The sequence below is a fragment of the Entelurus aequoreus genome, linkage group LG07 (assembly GCF_033978785.1).
Source record: "Entelurus aequoreus isolate RoL-2023_Sb linkage group LG07, RoL_Eaeq_v1.1, whole genome shotgun sequence".
Lineage (NCBI taxonomy): Eukaryota > Metazoa > Chordata > Actinopteri > Syngnathiformes > Syngnathidae > Entelurus > Entelurus aequoreus.
Window position 1 is genome coordinate 43,132,185 of NC_084737.1, and position 21,527 is coordinate 43,153,711.

General features: G+C 42.4%; 1 protein-coding gene across 1 annotated transcript in view; it reads right to left on the bottom strand.

Moving 5' to 3' along the window:
• Positions 1-21,527, bottom strand: part of nkain4 (sodium/potassium transporting ATPase interacting 4) — a 135,132-nt gene that overhangs the window by 5,507 nt on the left and 108,098 nt on the right. Inside the window, exon 6 of the mRNA XM_062053725.1 lies at positions 10,726-10,810. Coding sequence (XP_061909709.1) covers positions 10,726-10,810 — 85 coding nt within the window. The remainder of the gene's footprint in view (positions 1-10,725; positions 10,811-21,527) is intronic.

The following is a 21,527-nucleotide window of genomic DNA, read 5'->3' on the forward strand; positions in this document are numbered from 1 at the left end:
GCCATTTTTTGTGATTATTTAAATCGGTCCCTCGAGGATTTCACTGGCTTTTTTGTGATTGTTGCAGCCTAAAACGCCTAAATTTGCACCAAATGTTTTTGGGCTCATTTGTTTTTAACAACATTGATTCAAGTTGGGATTTTATGTATTTGTTATGAATGTGCACCTTGTAACCATAACCTAAACCTAAACAAAAAATAATAATTTAGGCAAAAATGATAAATAAATACTGTATTGATGTTTACTCATTTTATACCACACATACTTAAAAGTAGACACCAAATCAGGGTTCTTCAACGTTTTCTGGGAAGAAGACCACCAAACTGATGGAGAGATGGAGCAAATACCCCCTACTTACATACTGTATATTGTATACAATTGTGTTTTAAACTGGTCACAAAGTTAGCCTGTTTTGTCCACTACTAAGATATTCAAACAATACACTGGTTTATTTATTTATGTTTTTATGTTAAACATGCAATATTTATTTATTTGTTTATTATTAGTATTGTTATTATTAATATTATTATTATCATCTTAATTGTTATATTTTTATTTATTTATTTAATGTACAGTACCACCGCAGACCCCGGGGATGTCATGGTCCCTGTTGAAAATCTCTTTCACTAAATTGCAGTAAAAGCACATACTCAGAGCATATTGTTAATTTACTGTGTTTTATTTAATTATAACTATTTACAGTATTAGGTAATTACAATCATTTTACCTAATACTATAATTATTTATAATTTAATAAAACAGTAAAGAGTAAATCAATTATTCACTGAATTGCTAGAGAGAAGTTTTCGTGTCCCAATGTTCCTAGGAGCTGTCGTTCGGGGCTTCTATGCCCCTAAAAGGGTCTCCCATGACAAACAGGTCCTAGGTGAGAGACCAGACAAAGAGCAGGTCAAAGACTTCTATGGAATAGACAATATCAAGGATGGAGGTTTCCCTTGCCCGGACGCGGGTCACCGGGCCCCCCTCTGGAGCTAGGCCTGGAGGAAGGGCTCCACAGCCCGAAGAGGCAAAGTGGGTCTCCCCTCCAATAGGCTCACCACTCAGAGGAGGGGCCATAAAAGTCGGGTGCTCTGTGAGATGGGCCGCAGTCAAAGGCAGGGCGCTTAGTGGTCCGATCCTCGGCTTCAGAAGCTAGCTTTTGGGACGTGGAACGTCACCTCGCTCGGGGGGAAGGAGCCTGAGCTGAAGCGTGAGGTAGAGAAGCTCCAGCTGGATCTAGTCTGTCTCACTTCGGCGCACAGCAGGGGATCTGTAAACAGTCTACTCGAGAGGGGCTGGACTCTTTTCCAATCTGCCAGTGATAGACGACGGGCGGAGGTGGCTCTACTTGTTGCCCCGCGGCTCAGAGCCTGTACATTGGAAGTTCGGTGGACGAGAGGGTAGCTTTCCTGAACCTAGGGAGATGTGATTGGGAAAAACGGCCACCCTGAACCACTGTGGTGTTTTGTTATTGGACTTTCGGGCTCGTTACAGATTGTCCAGAACAAACACCATGTTCAAACATAAGGGTGTCCATATCAGCACTTGGCACCAGGACATCCTCGGCCACAGTTCCATGATCGATTTTGTGGTTGTATCATCGGATTTGCAGTCTAATGCTTTGGACACTTGGGTGAAGAGAGGGGCGGAGATTTGGCTCGAATGGTGGAGGAAGACCTGGCAGGCCCAAACGCATAGTGCGGGTCTGCTGGAAACGTTTGGCAGAGTCTCCCGTCAGAGAAAGGTTTGATTCCTACCTCCGGAATAAGTTTGAACATGTTACGAGGGAGTCCGAATGGACCATGTCCCGGCCCTCCATTGTCGAGGCAGGCGATCTGTGGCCGCAAGGTGGTCGGTGCCTGCCGTGGCGGTAATCCCAGAACCCACTGGTGGACACCAGCCATGGGGGATGCAGTCAAGCAAACGAAGGAACCCTTTTGGGTCCTTTTGGCTCATGGGAAGGCAGCGAACACATACCGACAGACCAAGCAGTGTGCGGCTTTGGCAGTTGCAGGGGCAAAATCTCAGACATGGGAGGAGGTCGGAGAAGCCAAGGAGAACGACTTTCGGACGGCTTCGAAGCGATTCCGGACCATCATCCAGCACCTCAGGAAGGGGAAGCAGTGCACTGTCAACACCATGTATGTTGGGGACGGTGTACTGCTGATGTCGATTGGAGATGTTGTGGATCGGTGGAGGGAATACTTCGAAGACTTTCTTAATCCCACCTACACGTCTTCCAATGAGAAAGCAGTGCCTGAGGACTCTGTGGTGGGCTCTCCGATTTCTGAGGCGGAGGTTGCCGAGGTAGTTAGGAAGCTCCTCGGTGGCAGGGCCTCAGGGGTGGATGAGATCTGTCCGGAATTCCTTAAGGCTCTGGATGCTGTGGGGCTGTCGTGGTTGAAAAGCCTCTGCAGCCTTAAGTGGACATCGGGGTGGTGCCTCTAGATTGGCAGACTGGGGTGGTGGTTCCTTTATTCAAAAAGGGGAGTGGTGGGGCAGGGGTGTGTTCCAACTATCGTGGGAGCACACTACTCAGCCTTCCTGGTTAGGTCTATTCAGGTGTACTGGAGAGGAGACTACGCCGGATAGTCGAAGCAGTGTGGTTTTTGTCCTGGTCGTTGAACTGTGGACCAGCTCTATACTCTCGGCAGGATCCTTGAAGGTGCATGGGAGTTTGCCCAACCAGTCTACATGAGTTTTGTAGACTTGGAGAAAGCATCTCGACCGTGTCCCTTGGGAAGTCCTGTGGAGAATGCTCAGAGAGTATGGGGTATTAGACCGCCTGATTTTGGCAGTACGCTCCCTGTATGATCAGTGTCTGAGCTTGGTCCGCATTGCCGGCAATAATTTGGACCCATTACCAGTGAGGGTTGGACTCCGCCAAGGCTGCCCTTTGTTCCGGATTTTGTTTACAACTTTTATGGACAGAATTTCTAGGCGCATTCAGGGTGTTGAGGGCATCTGGTTTAGCGGCTGCAGGATTAGGTCTCCGCTTTTTGCGGATGATGTGGTCCTGCTGGCTTAATCTGGACAGGATCTTCAGCTCTCACTGAAGCTGAGTGTGAAGCGACTGGGATAAAAATCAGAACATCCAAGTCCGAGTCCATGGTTCTCGCCCGGAAAAGGGAGGAGTGCCATCTCCAGGTTGGGGAGGAGATCCTGCCCTAAGTGGAAGAGTTCAAGTACCTCAGGGTCTTGTTCACAAGTGAGGGAAGAGTGGATTGTGAGATCGACAGGCGGATCAGTGTGGCGTCTACAGTGATGCAGACCCTGTGTGTCGTGGTGAAAAAGGAGCTAAGCCGGAAGGTAAAGCTCTTAATTTACCGGTCGATCTATGTCCCTATCCTCACCTATTGGGTTATGACCAAAAGGACAAGATCACGGGTACAAGCGGCTGAAATTAGTTTCCTCCGTTGGGTGGCTGGGCTCTCCCTTAGAGAAAGGGTGAGAAGCTCTGTCATTCAGGAGGAGCTCAGAGTAAAGCCGCTGCTCCTCCAAATGCAGAGGAGCCAGATGTGTGTTTAGAATGCCCCCCAAACGCCTCAACTGGTAGAAGACCACGGGGAAGACCCAGGACATGGTAGAGGGACCATGTCTCACAGCTGGCCTGAGAACGCCTCAAGATCCCCTGGGAAGAGCTAGATGGAATAATAAATAAATAAATGGGTTATACTTGTATAGCGCTTTTCTACCTTCAAGGTACTCAAAGCGCTTTGACAGTAGTTCCACATTTATCCATTCACACACACATTCACACACTAATGGCGGGAGCTGCCATGCAAGGCGCTAACCAGCAGCCATCAGAGGCAAAGGGTGAAGTGTCTTGCCCAAGGACACAACGGACGTGACTAGGAAGGTAGAAGGTGGGGATTGAACCCCAGTGACCAGCAACACTCCGATTGCTGGCACAGCCACTCTACCAACTTCGCCACGCCGTCCCGATAGCTGGGCAGAGGAAAGTGTGGGCTTCTCTGCTTAGGCTGCTGCCCTCGCGACCCGACTTCGGATAAGCGGTTGAAGATGGATGGATGGTAATTACAATTACAGAAAGCGGTGCCCATGTCGGCTGCGGCTGTATGGGCTCATGACAAAAACAAAAAACATCTAACTAGATCAGATCAGTTTGCACATGCATACATATTTTGAACATACTGCTTGCACATACAGTACATTTTTGCACCACATATTCGTATGTTATACTGCATTTGCTGACCTGTTTTTTGTTGTTGTTTTTTTTAATCTTATTTTCATTTTATATTATTATTCTCTTTATTGTTTTTATTGTGTTGTTTATCCAACAGTTTTTGTTGAGGACATCCATCCATCCATCTTCTTCCGCTTATCCGAGGCCGGGTGGCGGGGGCAGCAGCCTAAGCAGGGAAGCCCAGACTTCCCTCTCCCCAGCCACTTCGTCCAGCTCTTCCCGAAGGATCCAGAGGCGTTCCAAGGCCAGCCGGGAGACATAGTCTTCCCAACGTGTCCTGGGTCTTCCCCGTGGCCTCTTACCGTTCGGACGTGCCCTAAACACCTCCCTAGGGAGGCATTCTAGTGGCATCCTGACCAGATGCCCGAACCACCTCATCTGGCTCCTCTCGATGTGGAGGAGTAGCGGGTTTACTTTGAACTCCTCCCGGATGGCAGAGCTTCTCACCCTATCTCTAAGGGAGAGCCCTGCCACCCGGCGGAAGAAACTAATTTCGGCCGCTTGTACCCGTGATCTTGTCCTTTCGGTCATAACCCAAAGCTCATGACCATAGGTGAGGATGGGAACGTAGATCGACCGGTAAATTGAGAGCTTTGCCTTCCGGCTCAGCTCCTTCTTCACCACAGTGGATCGATACAGCGTCCGCATTACTGAAAACGCCGCACCGATTCGCCTGTCGATCTCACGATCCACTCTTCCCTTACTCGTAAACAAGACTCCGAGGTACTTGAACTCCTCCACTTGGGGCAGGGTCTCCTCCCCAACCCGGAGATGGCACTCCACACTTTTCCGGGCGAGAACCATGGACTCGGACTTAGAGGTGCTGATTCTCATCCCACTCGCTTCACACTCGGCTGCGAACCGATCCAGTGAGAGTTGAAGATCCTGACCAGATGAAGCCATCAGGACCACATCATCTGCAAAAAGCAGAGACCTAATCCTGGAGCTACCAAACCGGATCCCCTCAACGCCCTGACAGCACCTAGAAATTCTGTCCATAAAAGTTATGAACAGAATCGGTGACAATGGGCAGCCTGGTCGTGGAACTGTGGACCAGCTCTATACTCTCGGCAGGGTCCTTGAGGGTGCATGGGAGTTTGCCCAACCAGTCTACATGTGTTTTGTGGACTTGGAGAAGGCATTCCACCGTGTCCCTTGGGAAGTCCTGTGGAGAGTGCTCAGAGAGTATGGGGTATCGGACTGTCTGATTGTGGCGGTCCGCTCCCTGTACGATCAGTGTCAGAGCTTGGTCCGCATTGCCGGCAGTAAGTCGGACACATTTCCAGTGAGGGTTGGACTCCGCCAAGGCTGCCCTTTGTCACCGATTGTTGAGGACAATCGAACGCAATTTCCTTCTACAAACACATCACTGATGCTATGTTTGAATGACACTAAATAATCTGAATATGAATCTGAATCATCACCAAAGGCTTTCAATGTCTGCTCTGTCGTCCACAAGTTGCAGACATTCACTGTTATATGTCTAGTGCTTGAAAGGTGTACGTCCATCTTAAACATATGTTTATGTTCCATAACATTTACCCCCACACGTCAGGAACATTTCTGAATGGTTGAAAGTCATATATAGCCCTAACATTTGTTGGTAAATAAGAGACGATGAGAGATTATTATCACACATCAACATCTCTAACATATAAGTGCTGCCTCTTTGCTAGATCAGCATTACAAATTAAAATATGTTTTAATTGCCTTACCTAGATAAATTAAGTTTATATACAAAATAATGTTAACTATTAGTTTATATATTACATTACCCAGAAGGAAGTAGGTCTGAGCTATGCAGGTAGGACAACAATTGTGCTGTTTGAGCAATATAGAGTTGATATATTGTTAAATGTTGCTGTCCCTGCTTTGCCTACACAAGAAATTAATCGATCGATTGGCAAAAAGATTGCAGATTGTCTAAAATGTGCGAGTAAGCTGCAGGTTTTGGACAAAGTTGTCAAAATTAGAGGGGATCGGTAAATTGTGCGTACATTGGTACGATCGCGACATTACGAAATCCGTGAGGGACTGTTTAATGTGAATGAAAATGATGGCTCAAGGTAATGGAAACATATCTCATATTGCATTATGGTAAGGCTGCCTCTTAGAGCTGTGTCTGTGGGTTTTGAGAATGTGTACATACATTTTTGTAACATGATATTTACACTCCTGTCACACAGTTCTAAAAATTGGAAGGGTTATAAATAGCAATAGTAATAATACAACGTTTGAATCATCATCATCATCATCATCAGCCATTGTCAGTCCGCTGCTGGACGAAAGCCTCAGCATGTTTCTGCCATAGTGAACGATCTCTAGCTGCTCCCTGCCACTGCACTGTTCCCCAATATTTGTCTATCTCATCTCGCCATCTCACTCTTGGTCTTCCTCTATTTCTGCTCCAATCCATGGGTCTCCATGATGTCATTAGGGAAGTCCATCTATTATCTGTTCTACTGATATGTCCAGCCCACTTCCACTTACTGAATTTGATAGTTCTCATAATGTCTTGGACTTGCGTTTGTTTTCTCACCCATTCATTTGTTTTTCTGTCTTTATATGTGATTCCGAGCATATTTCTTTCCATGTTGTGTTGTGCTGCTGCTATTTTCTTTTCCATTTTATTTGACAATGCCCAGGTTTCAGCTCCATATGTCATGGTTGGTAACACGCATTGATTAAAGACCTTTCTTTTTAGGCTTAACGGTATTTCTCCTCTCATGATGTTGCTCAGTTTTCCATATTGGCACCAGCCCAATCTGATTCTCCTCCCTATCTCCTGTTCTTGACTCTTTTCTTTCAGGCTAAATCTCTGCCCCAGATAGATATATTCATTAACTTCATCAATTTCATTTCCATTAACAGTCACAGGTCCATGAGGTACCATGGAATTTGCCATAACTTTTGTTTTTTTCATATTCATTTTCAATCCACATTTGCTGGCATTTGCAAGGTCTTTAAGCATATCTTCCACTTCACTGATTTGCTCTCCCAAGACAACAATGTCATCTGCAAATCTCAGATGATTACATTTGTCTCCGTTGATATCAACTCCTTTATCCTCCCACTCCAGAGAGCGAAATATGCCTTCCAAACAAGCTGTAAACAGTTTAGGCGAAATTGTATCGCCTTGTCGGACACCCTTCTTTATGTGGATTTTCTCGCTTGGTTTGTGCAGCGTAACTGTGGTAGTGCAGTTTGTGTAGATGTCCTTGAGTAAGTTAATGTACTTATGATGAATTCCTTGATCTTGCAGAGCTTTTAGAACCGACTATGTCTCCACCGGATCAAATATTTTTTCATAGTCTATGAAGGCCATACAAAGTGGTTTGTTGTATTCTTGGCATTTTTCTTTGATCTGATTCAATGTATGAATATGGTCCATGGTAGAAAAACCACTCCTAAACCCTGCTTGTTCTCTGGGTTGGTTGCTATTAAGTGTATTTTCCATTCGATTTGTCAGAATTCTTGTAAACAACTTGTATATGTTTGAAAGAAGGCTAATAGGTCTGTAGTTCTTGAGGTCCCTCTTGTCCCCTTTCTTGAGAATGATGATCATGTTAGCTTCTTTCCACTTCTCTGGCACTTTCCCCTGATGTAAGCAAGCTGTGTATAGCTTCGCCAGCTCCTTAGCAATGACATCCTCCCCCTCTTTAATTGTGTCAATTAAAATATTATCTGGTCCTGGTGCTTTCACTCGTTTCATGTTTTTGACTGCATGCTGCACCTCCCAATATGTGATGTCTGGAATTTCTTCTGAGTCTATGGATAATTGAAGGTCTACTGACAGACTGCTTTGATAGAGTTCTTCATAAAATTCTTCAATCCTCATCAAAATCATGTCTTGATCTGTGATTTCTGTCCCCTTTTTATCAAGTAATGTTATTTTCTGCTTTCCACTTGCAAGTTTCTGCCTTGTTTTCTTCAAACTTTTATTGTTTTCTATTGTCTCTTGAATTTTAAGGGTGTTGTATTTTCTTATGTCTTGTCGGAGTTTCTTTCGTATTGTCTTGCATGTTTCTGTATATTCAACATTCTGGAATCCCACTCTATCTCTCTTCATATTCCTCCTTTTCTCCATTAGCCACTTTGTGCTATCTGAGAGTTTGGACTCTTGCTTTTTCTTTTCTTTCCCTGCTGTTTTTATAGAGCTCTCATGTACTATGTCAATGAATTTGTCATTCCATTCATCAAGGTCGGAAGTATCTTCTACTTCCAGTCCTTGAAAGCGGTTTTGTAGTTCTAGTTGAAATTCATGCTTTCTGGCTTCCAACGTTTGAATGTACAGTCAATAACATTTTAGTGAGAAATGGATGCCTGTATACACAAATGCCTGGAAGAATGCATCGGGGGTATATCTGCCAGAAAGTTTTATGAAACAAAGGCTTCCTCACTCCTCTTTAAAGACAGTGCTGATTAAACTGTCAAAAAGCTAATAAAATATACATGTACGCATGTGACATGTTGGCCAAGGACTGTTACATGACCTGCTCTGCCTATTGTTATTAAGTAGCTCTGCACAAGTGAATTGATTCATCAGATTTGAGACCTTTTCCATCATGTGCAGTGAGGGGAAGCGCATATAACCAATGTTCCCTCTAATTAACAAACGCAAAAACTCCCTGAGCATTTAATAGAGCACATGTGAGCAACATCAGACGTGCACACTGTGGTCATACCAGCATCACACCTGTCCCAAACCTGACTAAATAACAAGTTAAACGTTGTATTATAATATTCAAATGACAGTAGTCATTTTCATGAGATTATAAGTGATTTGGTCGACTCAAAATGAAAATAACAAAAATGTGTTTTTCATGAGCTATGTAGTAATTTATGTCTGGGTGGGCGTCGTACTTTGGGAACAATTTGTACCCCTTTCACAGACCACATTTAGTTCCCCTTAAAACATTCTCATGTTGCATAATAAATTGTAAGCATGGGATAAAGTGTACATTCTTGTAACTTTCTGTTTGTAAAATATATTTTTATTAGCATGTCAATGGCTAAGTGCCATGACTGTGTGTGTTGGTGCAAGTGAGAGAGAGCGAGAGGTTGCTGTTAATATGACAGATGACTGTGAGTTGGTTATGGACTGGTTTGTAAGTCAGAAAATGACCCTGAGTTTTTCCAGAAAGACGTTTTTTTTACAAATATTTTTGGTGTGTTTACGGCCGAATATAAACAGTTTTGCTCAATAAAGTGATCGATGGAATTCCTGTCCTCTTTAAAGTGTCTCGATCAGATGTTACAATAATTGAACAGCGTTGACGAACGTTGATTTATTTGTTAGGGCTGCTTGTTGTCACCTGTCACTCACAGAGTTGCATTACAAAATCCTACAAAATTAATAGGTATGTGTTTTATTTTTTTTATAGTTCATAGTTCATATTGGATTTTAATTTTGCACAGCATAGATTTGCTGAGCGCGCACCTTGGAGGGAACGTTGCATATAACACAAAACTATGAGGCAAAGACACGTTATATTCATTGGGGCCTTCAACAGGATGTAGCATGTTTTTGAGTTTAACTTCCTAATTGTGTGGAAGGGACAACGCCACTATTTAAGTGAATTCATCTTCAATGTGAATGACAAAAAACTTGTTGTGATTGATGAAGTGTTTTGGGGGACGTTGGAATATTTAACCTTGAGGCAGGGATTGATGTAGGTATGCAAGCACTAAAAGCAAGGTGAATAATAGCATGCGCCTGCTCATTGTCTCATTTAGAACAGGGGTTCTTAACCTTTTTTAACTTAGGGCCCACATTTTCAGCTACAAAGGGCCGCGGAGCCCACTCAAATTTTAACACTGAATAAGTAATCCTACTCTTGATTTTAAATTGTATATAATAATTATATCTAACTTACTTACAGTTTGCAACCATGTCAAATTATATCAAACCGTTAATCACAAAGTGTTCATTTTGCACATAGACCTTTGACTTCGGTCAGGCTGATTGGAAAAATAAATACTGACCAAATAAACTGCAGGGACTCATAAATAACTGACAAAAAAATCGATTTATTTTGAAATTATGTAGTGCTAAAACAATTAAACTAAATAAATGATAAATACATTTCTCCACTAAACTGTCAATTCAGGAGAAAATGAGAATACAGTGTCACCATTATAGTTAAGAAACTTCTCTACGACTTTAGCTGCAGACTTCCTCTGTTCGTCTGATATTGTCATCATTGCCACAATTGGTGGAAAAGTGTATTACAACTGAGTACCTCTGAGGCCCATACGAAGCACAGCTGAGAAACAGATATTTTTTGGTGGCTCTTTAGGGGGCGCTTGCGACCCAACAATGGGCCTTATGGTAAAGAACACTGATTTGGAACAGCATGCACACACACACACACACACACACACACACACACACACACACACACACACACACACACACACACACACACACACACACACACACACACACACACACACACACGCACACACACACCACACACACACACACACACACACACACACATATATGGCTTACTTACAGAGACATTGGCTTTAGAAGATGATGGGATGGTTTCTCATTGACATGGTAGAGTGGCAATGGGTCAAATCCACCAATAAAATCAACTGAAAACAAAGGATTGAACATAAAATGAATAAAAAGACGGACAAAGAGTGCATATAAATAACGCAACTAGAATGGTATGAAAACAGGGTGGGCATGGAAAACAAAACATGCTGCGTTTATTTTTAGATTCAGAGAAAACAGGAAAAAAGAAAAAGAAAAAAGAATAAAAGTGTTTTTATTTTTAATCTGTGCTTTGCTTTGAGCCGCAGGGAGCAAGGAAACAGGTGGAAGCTGCCCTCTTGTCAAAATAGTCTTGGCATTTTTACCGCTCACACACAGAGGTGACCTTGGCTTCACCCGCACGCCAAACAGACCGCCGATAGCTCACTTTATTTCCTCACTTAAGAGGTCAGACGAGAGACGAGGGGGAGACGAGCAAGCAGGGGGTGTGCCACAACAGACGGAAAATTGCTGCTGATTGTGTGGTCGATCCTGAGAGATGTTTTCTAGATTTAGGAGAAGCTTCTGGGGTGTTGTTGAGACACAAAGGCACAGAGGGGGGAACATGGGAGTCACGCTTTGTGGTTTGACTGACAGGAGAAATACGTCAAAGGTGTGCGTATGAAGGATCCTGCTTGTCCAGAAGTTGGAAGACTCCGCACACACAACATGGAAAGAACAACTGATACTAGCGATAGTGTGATTCAAATGACGGCTTTCGCTCTCTGGGATAAAATCAGGGCGACATCCTGCAAAACAAACACTGATGGTGGAAAATGACACAGGACCACCCTGGAAACTAATGTAAGGCCAGATCAGGTCCATCCTGATAAGAGGAGGCAGTGGTGGTCTGCTGAATACTGATAGGTTTTCAGGATATGGGCAGGGAGTCTCTTGGGGGGGCTACAAGGGGGTCAGGCCCTGTCCTCTGCTCCTGTCCTTTTTCCTGTCACTTTCACTTTTGTCTTAGACGGTCATAGAATCAATTGGATTGGAACAATTTGGAACTCAATCAAAATATTCCGGAGTGTGACAATATATTGTAAAAAAAAACAGTTTAACAGAGAAAATGATCTTGTTTTCAATTGTGTGCACACACACAAGAAGTGATAAGCATGTAGGTCACTCGTGGAGGACTCTGTAGTGAGGCACTGCAAACACACTATGTTTGCACTGCAGGACAAAGTGGACCAAATCGGATTTTTTCAAAATCCAATTTTTTTTCAGCTGACTGTTTTGATTACAATTAAAATGTGATATTTATCAGACTCCACAAAACGTGCACAGGCCCCAAATACGGCCCCAATGTGGCCTTGATGTCACTTGCATGCGTAGTTCAATAAAGTGAAAACAAAGACCAGATTCCGTAATTGAACAAGGAAGTCACTACTACAAAATACATTACAAGTCGCCACACCTTAAAAATTTGGGGGTTTTTTTTCACATGAAAATACATAAAAGTAATATAATGTTTAATTGGATATAGTATATTATTGTATAAAGTGTAATATATTTGACTCACTTACGTAAACAACTTACGCAATGTACGTAAGATGAAAGCAAATACGCCAGTGTCAATTCCGGTCCTTCAACAATTTCTATTTCTTCGGAATCAAAATATGTATTCATATATCACATATAGCCTATTATTTGCGCACTATTGACTAGTGATTCACCGAAAATTCGGCCGTTGAACAAAGACACGCACAATAACATCATGGTGTGACATGCAATGACCTAATTCCTGGTAAAAACAGCTGTATTTTATGGAGCTCTTGTACCAAGCCCCACGTGTGCAGGTGTACACAATGTTTTGACCGGGTGAATGATTATGTCATGTTTATGAAGTGGATTTTCGACCAAATCTGGAAAAAAATACAGATTGTTTTTCTTTAAGATATATAATTAACGGTGTACTTTTTGAAAAGTAAATTATTTATGATACTTTTGGAAAGGGTGGGGCGTGGTTTCATTTGCAATTTTGGAATGCCACCACAAAAAAAAGAGGTTATAAAAATGACTGTGGAGAAAAACCTACACAAAATTTAGCATATCTGATAAATATTATCTGGACCACAAGAAAGTGTTTTAAATGACGATTAATATCATTATAGTTCCTCGTTGTCTGCATCTCCAGTCAAACTTAGCACAAATTCTGACTTATATCCTATTATTGTTCATCATAGACTCAATCTTTGAAATACAGTACATAATACATATAATTGATGTTATTGCTCATAATTAATCAATCAATCAATGTTTATTTATATAGCCCTAAATCACAAGTGTCTCAAAGGGCTGTACAAGCCACAACGACATCCTCGGTACAGAGCCCACATACGGGAAAGGAAATTAAGGATCATTAGCAACATTAACAGAATGCTGTTGGTAAAAAAAATAACTGTACCATTAGGGTAGACTTGTTGGTGTGTGGATGTAAATTTAGTGCAGCTCTTCCTTAAATATACACATTACACCAACAATTTAAAACTGGGCCTATTCAATTTTCCCTATTTTGAAAGAGAAACATTTCTCTATTGAAGTAAATACATAACCGTAAAGACCGTTGGCACCTTCATAATTTGCGGACAACTTACCACACACTCGTCGTCCAACTACCAAAGCCTCCAGTTACACAGTTTAGCTGTGGATGATTTATGTGTAGATGTGACTCAGCACATATAGAGCAGATATATAATTAGCAGACATGCTAAAGCGAGCTTATCCCAGCGCGAGACGGCTAACTCTACTGTATGACCTACTTTACAAAGAGGATTTTCCCCACCGCTCGCGTTGATGGTGTGTCTGCGAGTCACTGACAAGTCAGTGTTAAGATTCACAACGCAACACGGACAATGTCAGCCGCATGCCCAGCTTAACACACATAAGTCAGTTTATGCTATGTTGGTCCATGATGCTTATTAACTGACTGATAGTGTCTTTTTGCTTTTTTGCATATGTTCACTTATGTGTGCCAGCTTAGGCACATGAATCTCCACTCATTCAGCTCCTCAGAGAGTGCCCAGCATGAGAGCACACTTTTGTCTGTCTTTTGTTATTTACAAATGTCCCATCTTTTCTCGGGTTAGACTTAGATTTAGACAAACTTTATTGATCCACAAGGGAAATCGTTCCTAAAATGTTCTCAATAAAGTGGTAAAGGAATGGCTAAATCAGGCTAGAATTAAGGTTTTAGAATGGCCTTCCCAAAGTCCTGACTTAAACGTGTGGACAATGCTGAAGAAACAAGTCCATGTCAGAAAACTATCACATTTAGCTGAACTGCACCAATTTTGTCAAGAGGAGTGGTCAAAAATTCAACCAGAAGCTTGTGGATGGCTACCAAAAGCGCCTTATTGCAGTGAAACTTGCCAAGGGACATGTAACCAAATATTAACATTGCTGTATGTATACTTTTGACCCAGCAGATTTGGTCACATTTGCAGTCAACCCATAATAAATTCATTAGAAAAAAAAACTTCATGAATGTTTTTTGTGACCATATATATATATACTGTATATATGGGCAGCACGGTGGAACAGGGGTTAGTGCATGTGCCTCACAATACGAAGGTCCTGAGTAGTCCTGGGTTCAATCCCGGGCTCGGGATCTTTCTGTGTGGAGTTTGCATGTTCTCCCCATGTCTGCGTGGGTTCCCTCCGGGTACTCCGGCTTCCTCCCACCTCCTAAGACATGCACTTGGGGATGCGTTGATTGGCAACACTAAATTGGCCCTAGTGTGTGAAAGTGAGTGTGAATGTTGTCTGTCTATCTGTGTTGGCCCTGCGATGAGGTGGCGACTTGTGCGGGGTGTACCCCGCCTTCCGCCCGAGTGCAGCTGAGATAAGCTCCAGCACTTGTTATTAAATTCAGACATTTCACTGCCATTAGTTCGCGCTCCGTGGGCAGTTTGGACTCCGCTAATATTTGACATGAAGCAAACCTGCTGTGTGTGCGTCTACGTATCTGTATGTGCACAGCAAGGGAGCTAGTTACTCCATTACCTTTAAACTTATTGTGCAGGTCTGTATTATTGTTATTTTAATGTTTACCTAAGTTTGAAGCGCAGGTGGTCTTGCCACATTTGACGAGGCATGTTTTAAAGCACTGCTTGCAGTGTGGAGCTTCCGTTTTTAAAAAGCGTCACCTTGATCAATAGTTTTGATGCCCAAATACCTCCATATTGCACTTCACGCACCCTCTTTATTAACCAGCAGAAAGCCTTTATTTGCCATATTTCCTATCCCCTCTGTTTCTGCCTGTGCGCTCTGTGAATGTGTGAGCGCTAACAAACTCAACATGCTCCTCGGCTCAGCAACGTCACTGCATCACGGCAGCATAAACAAAAATACCAGTATTTTTCAAAGGCAGTATAATATCGTTTTGAATTCATTGGTACCACAGTACTTTATTAGTACCGGTATACCGTACAACCCTAGTTCATACAGTAGCATGCTCACAGCCACATTAGAATTTAATGTGAAAATTATGCAATATTTGTTTGAACATGCCAGCATATCAAACATTTTAAAAACACTTATACTCTTTATTAATTACTCAAAATATTATTACATTCCAGGAGAGCAACTTGCAATATCTTTGGTGTTAATGTGCCTCAAACCAATGGCGGCTGTTTCTCTCCGCCTGAATGGCGAAGCTGATGCTGTGGTGACAGGAACACAATGTGACAGTAATAGGTGGAAAAATCATCGCCGAGATAAATTAATAGACATCCTTACATATACAAATATAAATACGAAGCATTAAATGCATTGGCAAAAAAGTGAATTTTGTGGACTTGCCTCAATCTATTACCTTGTTGAAATTAAATGCAAGCAAAGCCCGAACGACCACCTCTAAGGCCATGTCTACACTAAGTCGTTCAACCCCTTAAACAAATAATTATTTAGCCTAAGCCCCGTTTCAGCCACACTAAACCAGTGTTGAAGGTCCCTCTCCTCGGACAAATTTTTACACAGGTAAGTCAGCCGTGTATTTCTTGAATTTCCGGCACTTAGTTTTGTATGGACTCATTGACTGTTTACAAAGTGAGTTCGGTGAGGAAGTGACGTCAGAAAAAACACGCCACAGCCAGCTTCATGATAATGCGGTTTCGTAGCTCGGCGCTAACCACTGGAAATATGGAGGCGAGTCATCCAGACATGCCCGTGTTTCTCCTTCTTCTACGTGTACAGACGCTTGTGGAAATCACACATGAATACCTTAAGAGAAAGCGATTGCAGCTATTTCGGATACAACACATCTCAGACGGCAATAGAACTTTCGAATGTCAGCTGTGATTCTACTTAGTGAAAAATTTCGTCCATTTGTCGAAGGAGAGACAACGAGAATGCGAGTTCCCGTGGATGTGATAAAAAAAAAAGGTAGCGTGTGCTTTGTATTACATCGCCGTCGAGGGAAGATGGGGGAAACCTACGGAAAACAGTATATAGAGTATATAAAGTCACCAAAAACGAATGGACAATGAAGTTGAAGGCAAAAGAGTGAGGAGTGTCCTGACACACTAGTTTGATTAATGTAAAATATTCTTTATCACATTGTTTACGTGTCTAATAAAGATTTGATTAATTTATGATGTCTCAGGTGTGATTCAGTACAATAAGGCCCCACAGCACACTGGTTTACAGTTAATACAGTTAATTGAAATACCACAACACTGGATATTGTTCAGGGGCCGTACTTATCAAGCTTCTCAGAATTACTCCTAAGAAGTCTGCTAAGAGTTGACTTAAGAGTAAATAAATTCTTCGCCGAAAGCTGCACTTAAAAGTTAGTTATCAAGCGTCTAACTCACACTTTCAGCAAAGTGTAGGACTTAATCTTAAGTGTCGCACTCAGTGCTGAATTACGACATTACTATGTGCCGTAAATGGAATTTTAGGTGACGTAATTTCTGTGTCCATAGAAATGACCAATCACGGAAGGGAATCTGTTGTCTAAGAATAAAGAAATATCTTGGAAATATTTAAGTGGACAATGGGAGTGTATATTTTGACAATAAACTACAAAATAATACAAAACAAACTAGTCCCCGCCGGCACTCACGCTACCGCTTCCTCTCTTCTGTCGCCCACACACTCACTGACGTCACTCACCTCACGGCCACACACATACGCTACTGTCATAACATTTTCTTTCCAATTCATTAATTAGGCAACTAATTTGAAACTGGTGTGGGTGGCTCTATATATACTAGCCCACTGCAGCCACATGCAGAAATCAACATGGAATCGAAAAGTATTAAATCTGTGACAAAAATAATACCCGCTCTGTCTAAACGATACCGTTTGATCAGCTGCTCGTCATCAAACAAATCCAGAACATCGTTCCGCTCCCTGAATGTTCGCGCACGTCTCTCTCGCCTCAGTGCCATCCCCTGCTGGCAACTCCTAACCACTTAAGACACCTCTGAAGGTCTCTTAAATATCGTGGAGAGTAGGAGTGAGTTTCCACGCATGCGTACCAGGTCGTGTTGCGCCCATGGATGGAGGGGGCGGGGGTCTTAAACGGTGGCATTATTGTGTGTGGACAAGGATAAGGTTAGGTGTGATTTACCCTGGACAACCTTTTCCGGCTTAGTGTAAACGGGGCCTAAGTGTCGCCAAAGTATCCACAGCATGTAGAAATGAAGTTGGCATTGCACATTTCCACATCTAGTTCACTTTTGAGACATCTCAACTTTGCAGTGAAAAGTTTTTGTGTGTATACACACTCTTAATACATTAGGCCCCTGGACTTTTAATATGATGTCAAAACAGTGCTAAAACCCAATGCCAAAAACACACTGTTCACGTGGCCTCAATGCAAGCATGTGCGGACTCACCTTGCGTGCGCGCAGACTCTATTACGCATCAGTGAGGCCGCCGCGCGAGCTGCGTTGTTTTCCTAGAGCGTGGACACTGTCTGTACTTGCGATGTGTCTTTCTCTTTCTCCATGCATGTGACGTTCCACCCTTTGGCACTTGGTGGAAGGTACTGACTAAACACCCTAGCAACTCCTCTCCTTTCTGATTGGTAATTTTAATTGGTCAAAGCCAATTAATTGTTTTAATTTTCAGCACCTTTCTTCATAAGGAATGATATAATGGGTTATTTTGTCTAAACTTTGTCTCTAAAGACAGTTCTCTATCAGGCTATGATTAGGTGACCACAGGCCTTTAAAGTGAACAATCAGGTAGGAGGGGTGCATCATGCATGGAGAAAAGCAGAGACACGTCGTGAGTGCAAACATAGTCCGCACGCAAGCAAAAAGACGCTGCACACACACCGAAAGGCCACGCATATGCAGAGTGTAGCTTTTCTGCGCAATGCTTTTGGCACTGTTTTGACGCCATATTTTAACCACTAAATAATCATAGTCACCCATAAAACCCTGTAGAAGTTTAATTATGTTCCCATTTAGGGTACATGCTGTAGCTACAAACCAGACACACCGCAAAAAGAACAACTCCATGGCTGCTGCCAGCAGAGAAGCTTAAAAAAGCATTAAAGACATCAGAGAAAGGAGATGTAAAGAGAAGGAAGCTCTGAGGAGGAGTAGAAATGCTGAGGCAGGAAGGAGCTCAATGCAGAAAGTTGCTTTAATCTACACATCAAATGAGAATGGAAAATGAGAGCAAGGGCACCTGTCAGTGTGTGTGTGTGTGTGTGTGGTTGTGTTTTGTGTCTGTGTGTGCGTGTGTGTGTGTGTGTGTGTGTGAACACAGAGCTGATTATAATAACAAAGGTCTTGCAGTCAGAAGTGATGTAGCCACAATTTACTGCAGTTCAGCCTGGATCACAGAGCCACTACATGTTAATTTACGCAGAGTCTATCCATCCATTCATTTTCTACCGCTTGTCCCTTTCGGGGTCGCGGGCGGTGCTGCAGCCTATCCCAGCTGCATTCGTGCGGAAGGCGGTGTACACCCTGGACAAGTTGCCATCTCATCGCGGAGCCAACACAGATGGACGGACAACATTCACACACTAGTTAGTCTCCATGAAAACATTGATCCATAAGACATTTGGCCCCAGTTAACTTCTGCATAAAAATGTCAATAAAAGTCGGAAATAGATCTGACCCTTAAACTTTTCAACCACAAACAATTTTGGGTTGAACACACATTAAACACATGTTCTGAAAATGTGGGTAATATAATCATACAATATCTTTTCAGACGCAGTGCATAAGTACTACCTATACAAAGTTTCCATTTCAAATGCAAAACTACAAAGGGAAAAAAACATGTTTTTAGCATAACCGTCAAGATGTAAACATGGCTTTCGAGTATCTTTAGGCTTTGGTCAAGTTGACTTTAACTGGGATATTACTGCTCTCCATGTTTAATTTGGGAGTGCACGCATCTTAAATGATAGTGTTCAAAGCCTGGGGTGGGGGTGGGTAAAATACAAACTGCTCACAACCAGTGGATCTCTGGTATGTGACCACCGAGTTTGAGCTCTTCGCCACGGGACCACATAAACACACGAGGCTACACCAAATTACAAGGGACCGCTAGCTAACATGCAATTAGTTTGTGTTGTATGTTTACAATCAGACATTTTGGTGTCTGACTAAAGTAACTGACAATATTAAAGCCATTATCCATATTTTTTTCTATAATGAGAGCTGTCATAAATAGCTATTTATTTACTCATGTGATTAATCACAAAAAATATTGCATTGATCATGTACCGTATTTTTCAGAGTATAAATCGCTCCGGAGTATAAGTCGCACCAACCGAAAATGCATAATAAAGAAGTAAAAAAACATATATAAGTCGCACTGGAGTATAAGTCGCATTTTTTGGGGAAATTTTTCGCCAGTCCCTTAAAAGTTTCTCGCTTACTCCAAACTTTCTTTCTGCTGCCCGATTTCGGTTTTTTGCTGCATATTTCACTACTTCCAGCTTGTAACCTGCAGTATATGATTTCCTTTTCGGTGCCATTTTTGTTCCGCCTTTCTCAGTTTTTATAAGTTACCGCCAATGTTGAAATGATCAATTTTCATAGGTACAGAAGTAGTAGCAGGTAGCATCTTTTTTTTCACATTGTACTTCTGCCATGACCCGCCCCCGCCAAATTTTTATTGGTTGACGTGTGTGTGTGACGATTGCTGATATACCGTATTTCCTTGAATAGCCGCAGGGGCGCTAATTAATTTAAAACCTCTTCTCACTCCTGCGGTTACCAAAACCATGCGGAATGAGCAAGCATGCTCTAATTATTTTAAAACCTCTTCTCACTCCGGCGCATACCTTATCATTAAAAACACATTTAATAAAAAAAACGTTATTATGATCTTACCTTTACTTGTAGATGGGTCCATGTGCAGCTGCTTCTGATCAAAGGCAGTCTTTCTCATCTTTCTTCAATTTTAAAAGTCTCTGGAGATATTCCTTTAATTATTACCTCCTGCTTCGATTGAAAGTCCAGTTTATAAAACGGTTTTATTTTAGATATGTAATCCTCCATGTTAAAAGTGCAAGCAAACAATTGCTGCATGCTTGCTGCTTGTTGTCTTCTTCTGCAGTACCTGTCTCCTGCAGTACTGGTAGTCGCAAGAAGGACCACTAGCGCCCTCTACCACCTGGAGGCGGGAGTCATTTAATGACTCATATTTGACCCGGCGGAAGTGCCAAGCATGCGCTAATTATTTTGCGAAACGAGTTTGACCCGGCTGTAATTCTAGGCAGGCGAATACTATATTCCCGGCGCCAATTCAAGGAAATACGGTACGCCTAGTCTCTAATGTGTTAATAATTTCACACATAAATTGCTCCAGAGTATAAATCGCACCCCTGTCCAAACTATGAAAAAAACTGTGATTTATAATCCGAAAAATACGGTACATACACAGATTAATCAAGCAATTTATTTGACCACAGATGATTACCTGAAAGGCGGCGCAGGTATCAGTACAAAGATGAGTAAGGAGACTTTGACTATTGTACTCCCTGACTAATTTAAAAAATACCCATTTTGAGCATTCAAGTAAAACATTAGGAAATTGTTCATGGATAACATTGTGGCAGTAAAATTGCATTTGCCTCCAAATATAGGGGTATTATTATGTGTAATTAGAATTTTGCAAGCAAGTAATAACCCATGATTAATCCTGATTAATCCAAATTCAACAGTGTGATTAATCTGATTTAAAAATGTATATCTTTTGACAGCACTATTTATAATCAGTAATCAACAACGATGCCGGTCTAAGCTAACACTCACAGAGCTATTGAGCCATTACAACTATGTGACAAAGACTTTTGTGTGTTCTCTTTCAAAGCACCGGCTAAACGTAAAATGTATATTTCCGCGCATGAGGACAAAGCTATTAGTCCTTGGTGAGTTATGTTTATCAGATATTTATGACCCTTTGATCAAATGCTCCGTGTTTGCTGATTGGCTAACCCTGAGAAGGACCTTTGACTTGGTGCCTATGAGGTCACAGCAGCTGGGTTCTTCATCACAAGGGGCCATCTCTGGTTTCTTCTCTTGTGACTCCTTCACTTACTGCTTTTTCCCACACGCTCTACTTGCAGAACGGGCAAAGAAGAACAGTCGCGGTCTATTTGTGTAGTAACAACATGTTTAAATCCTGCACACGCTCAAGTGCGTGGATGACACGCTCTACCTCAAACAGAAACATGGACATGGCTGACTAAGAATACGATGGACGGACATGAGCACCAGTAGTATGTTTGTGGAAAAACACTTTGGGGGAGGTGCAATTCTGGCACATAAAAAAGCCACTACCCAGGGAATAGAC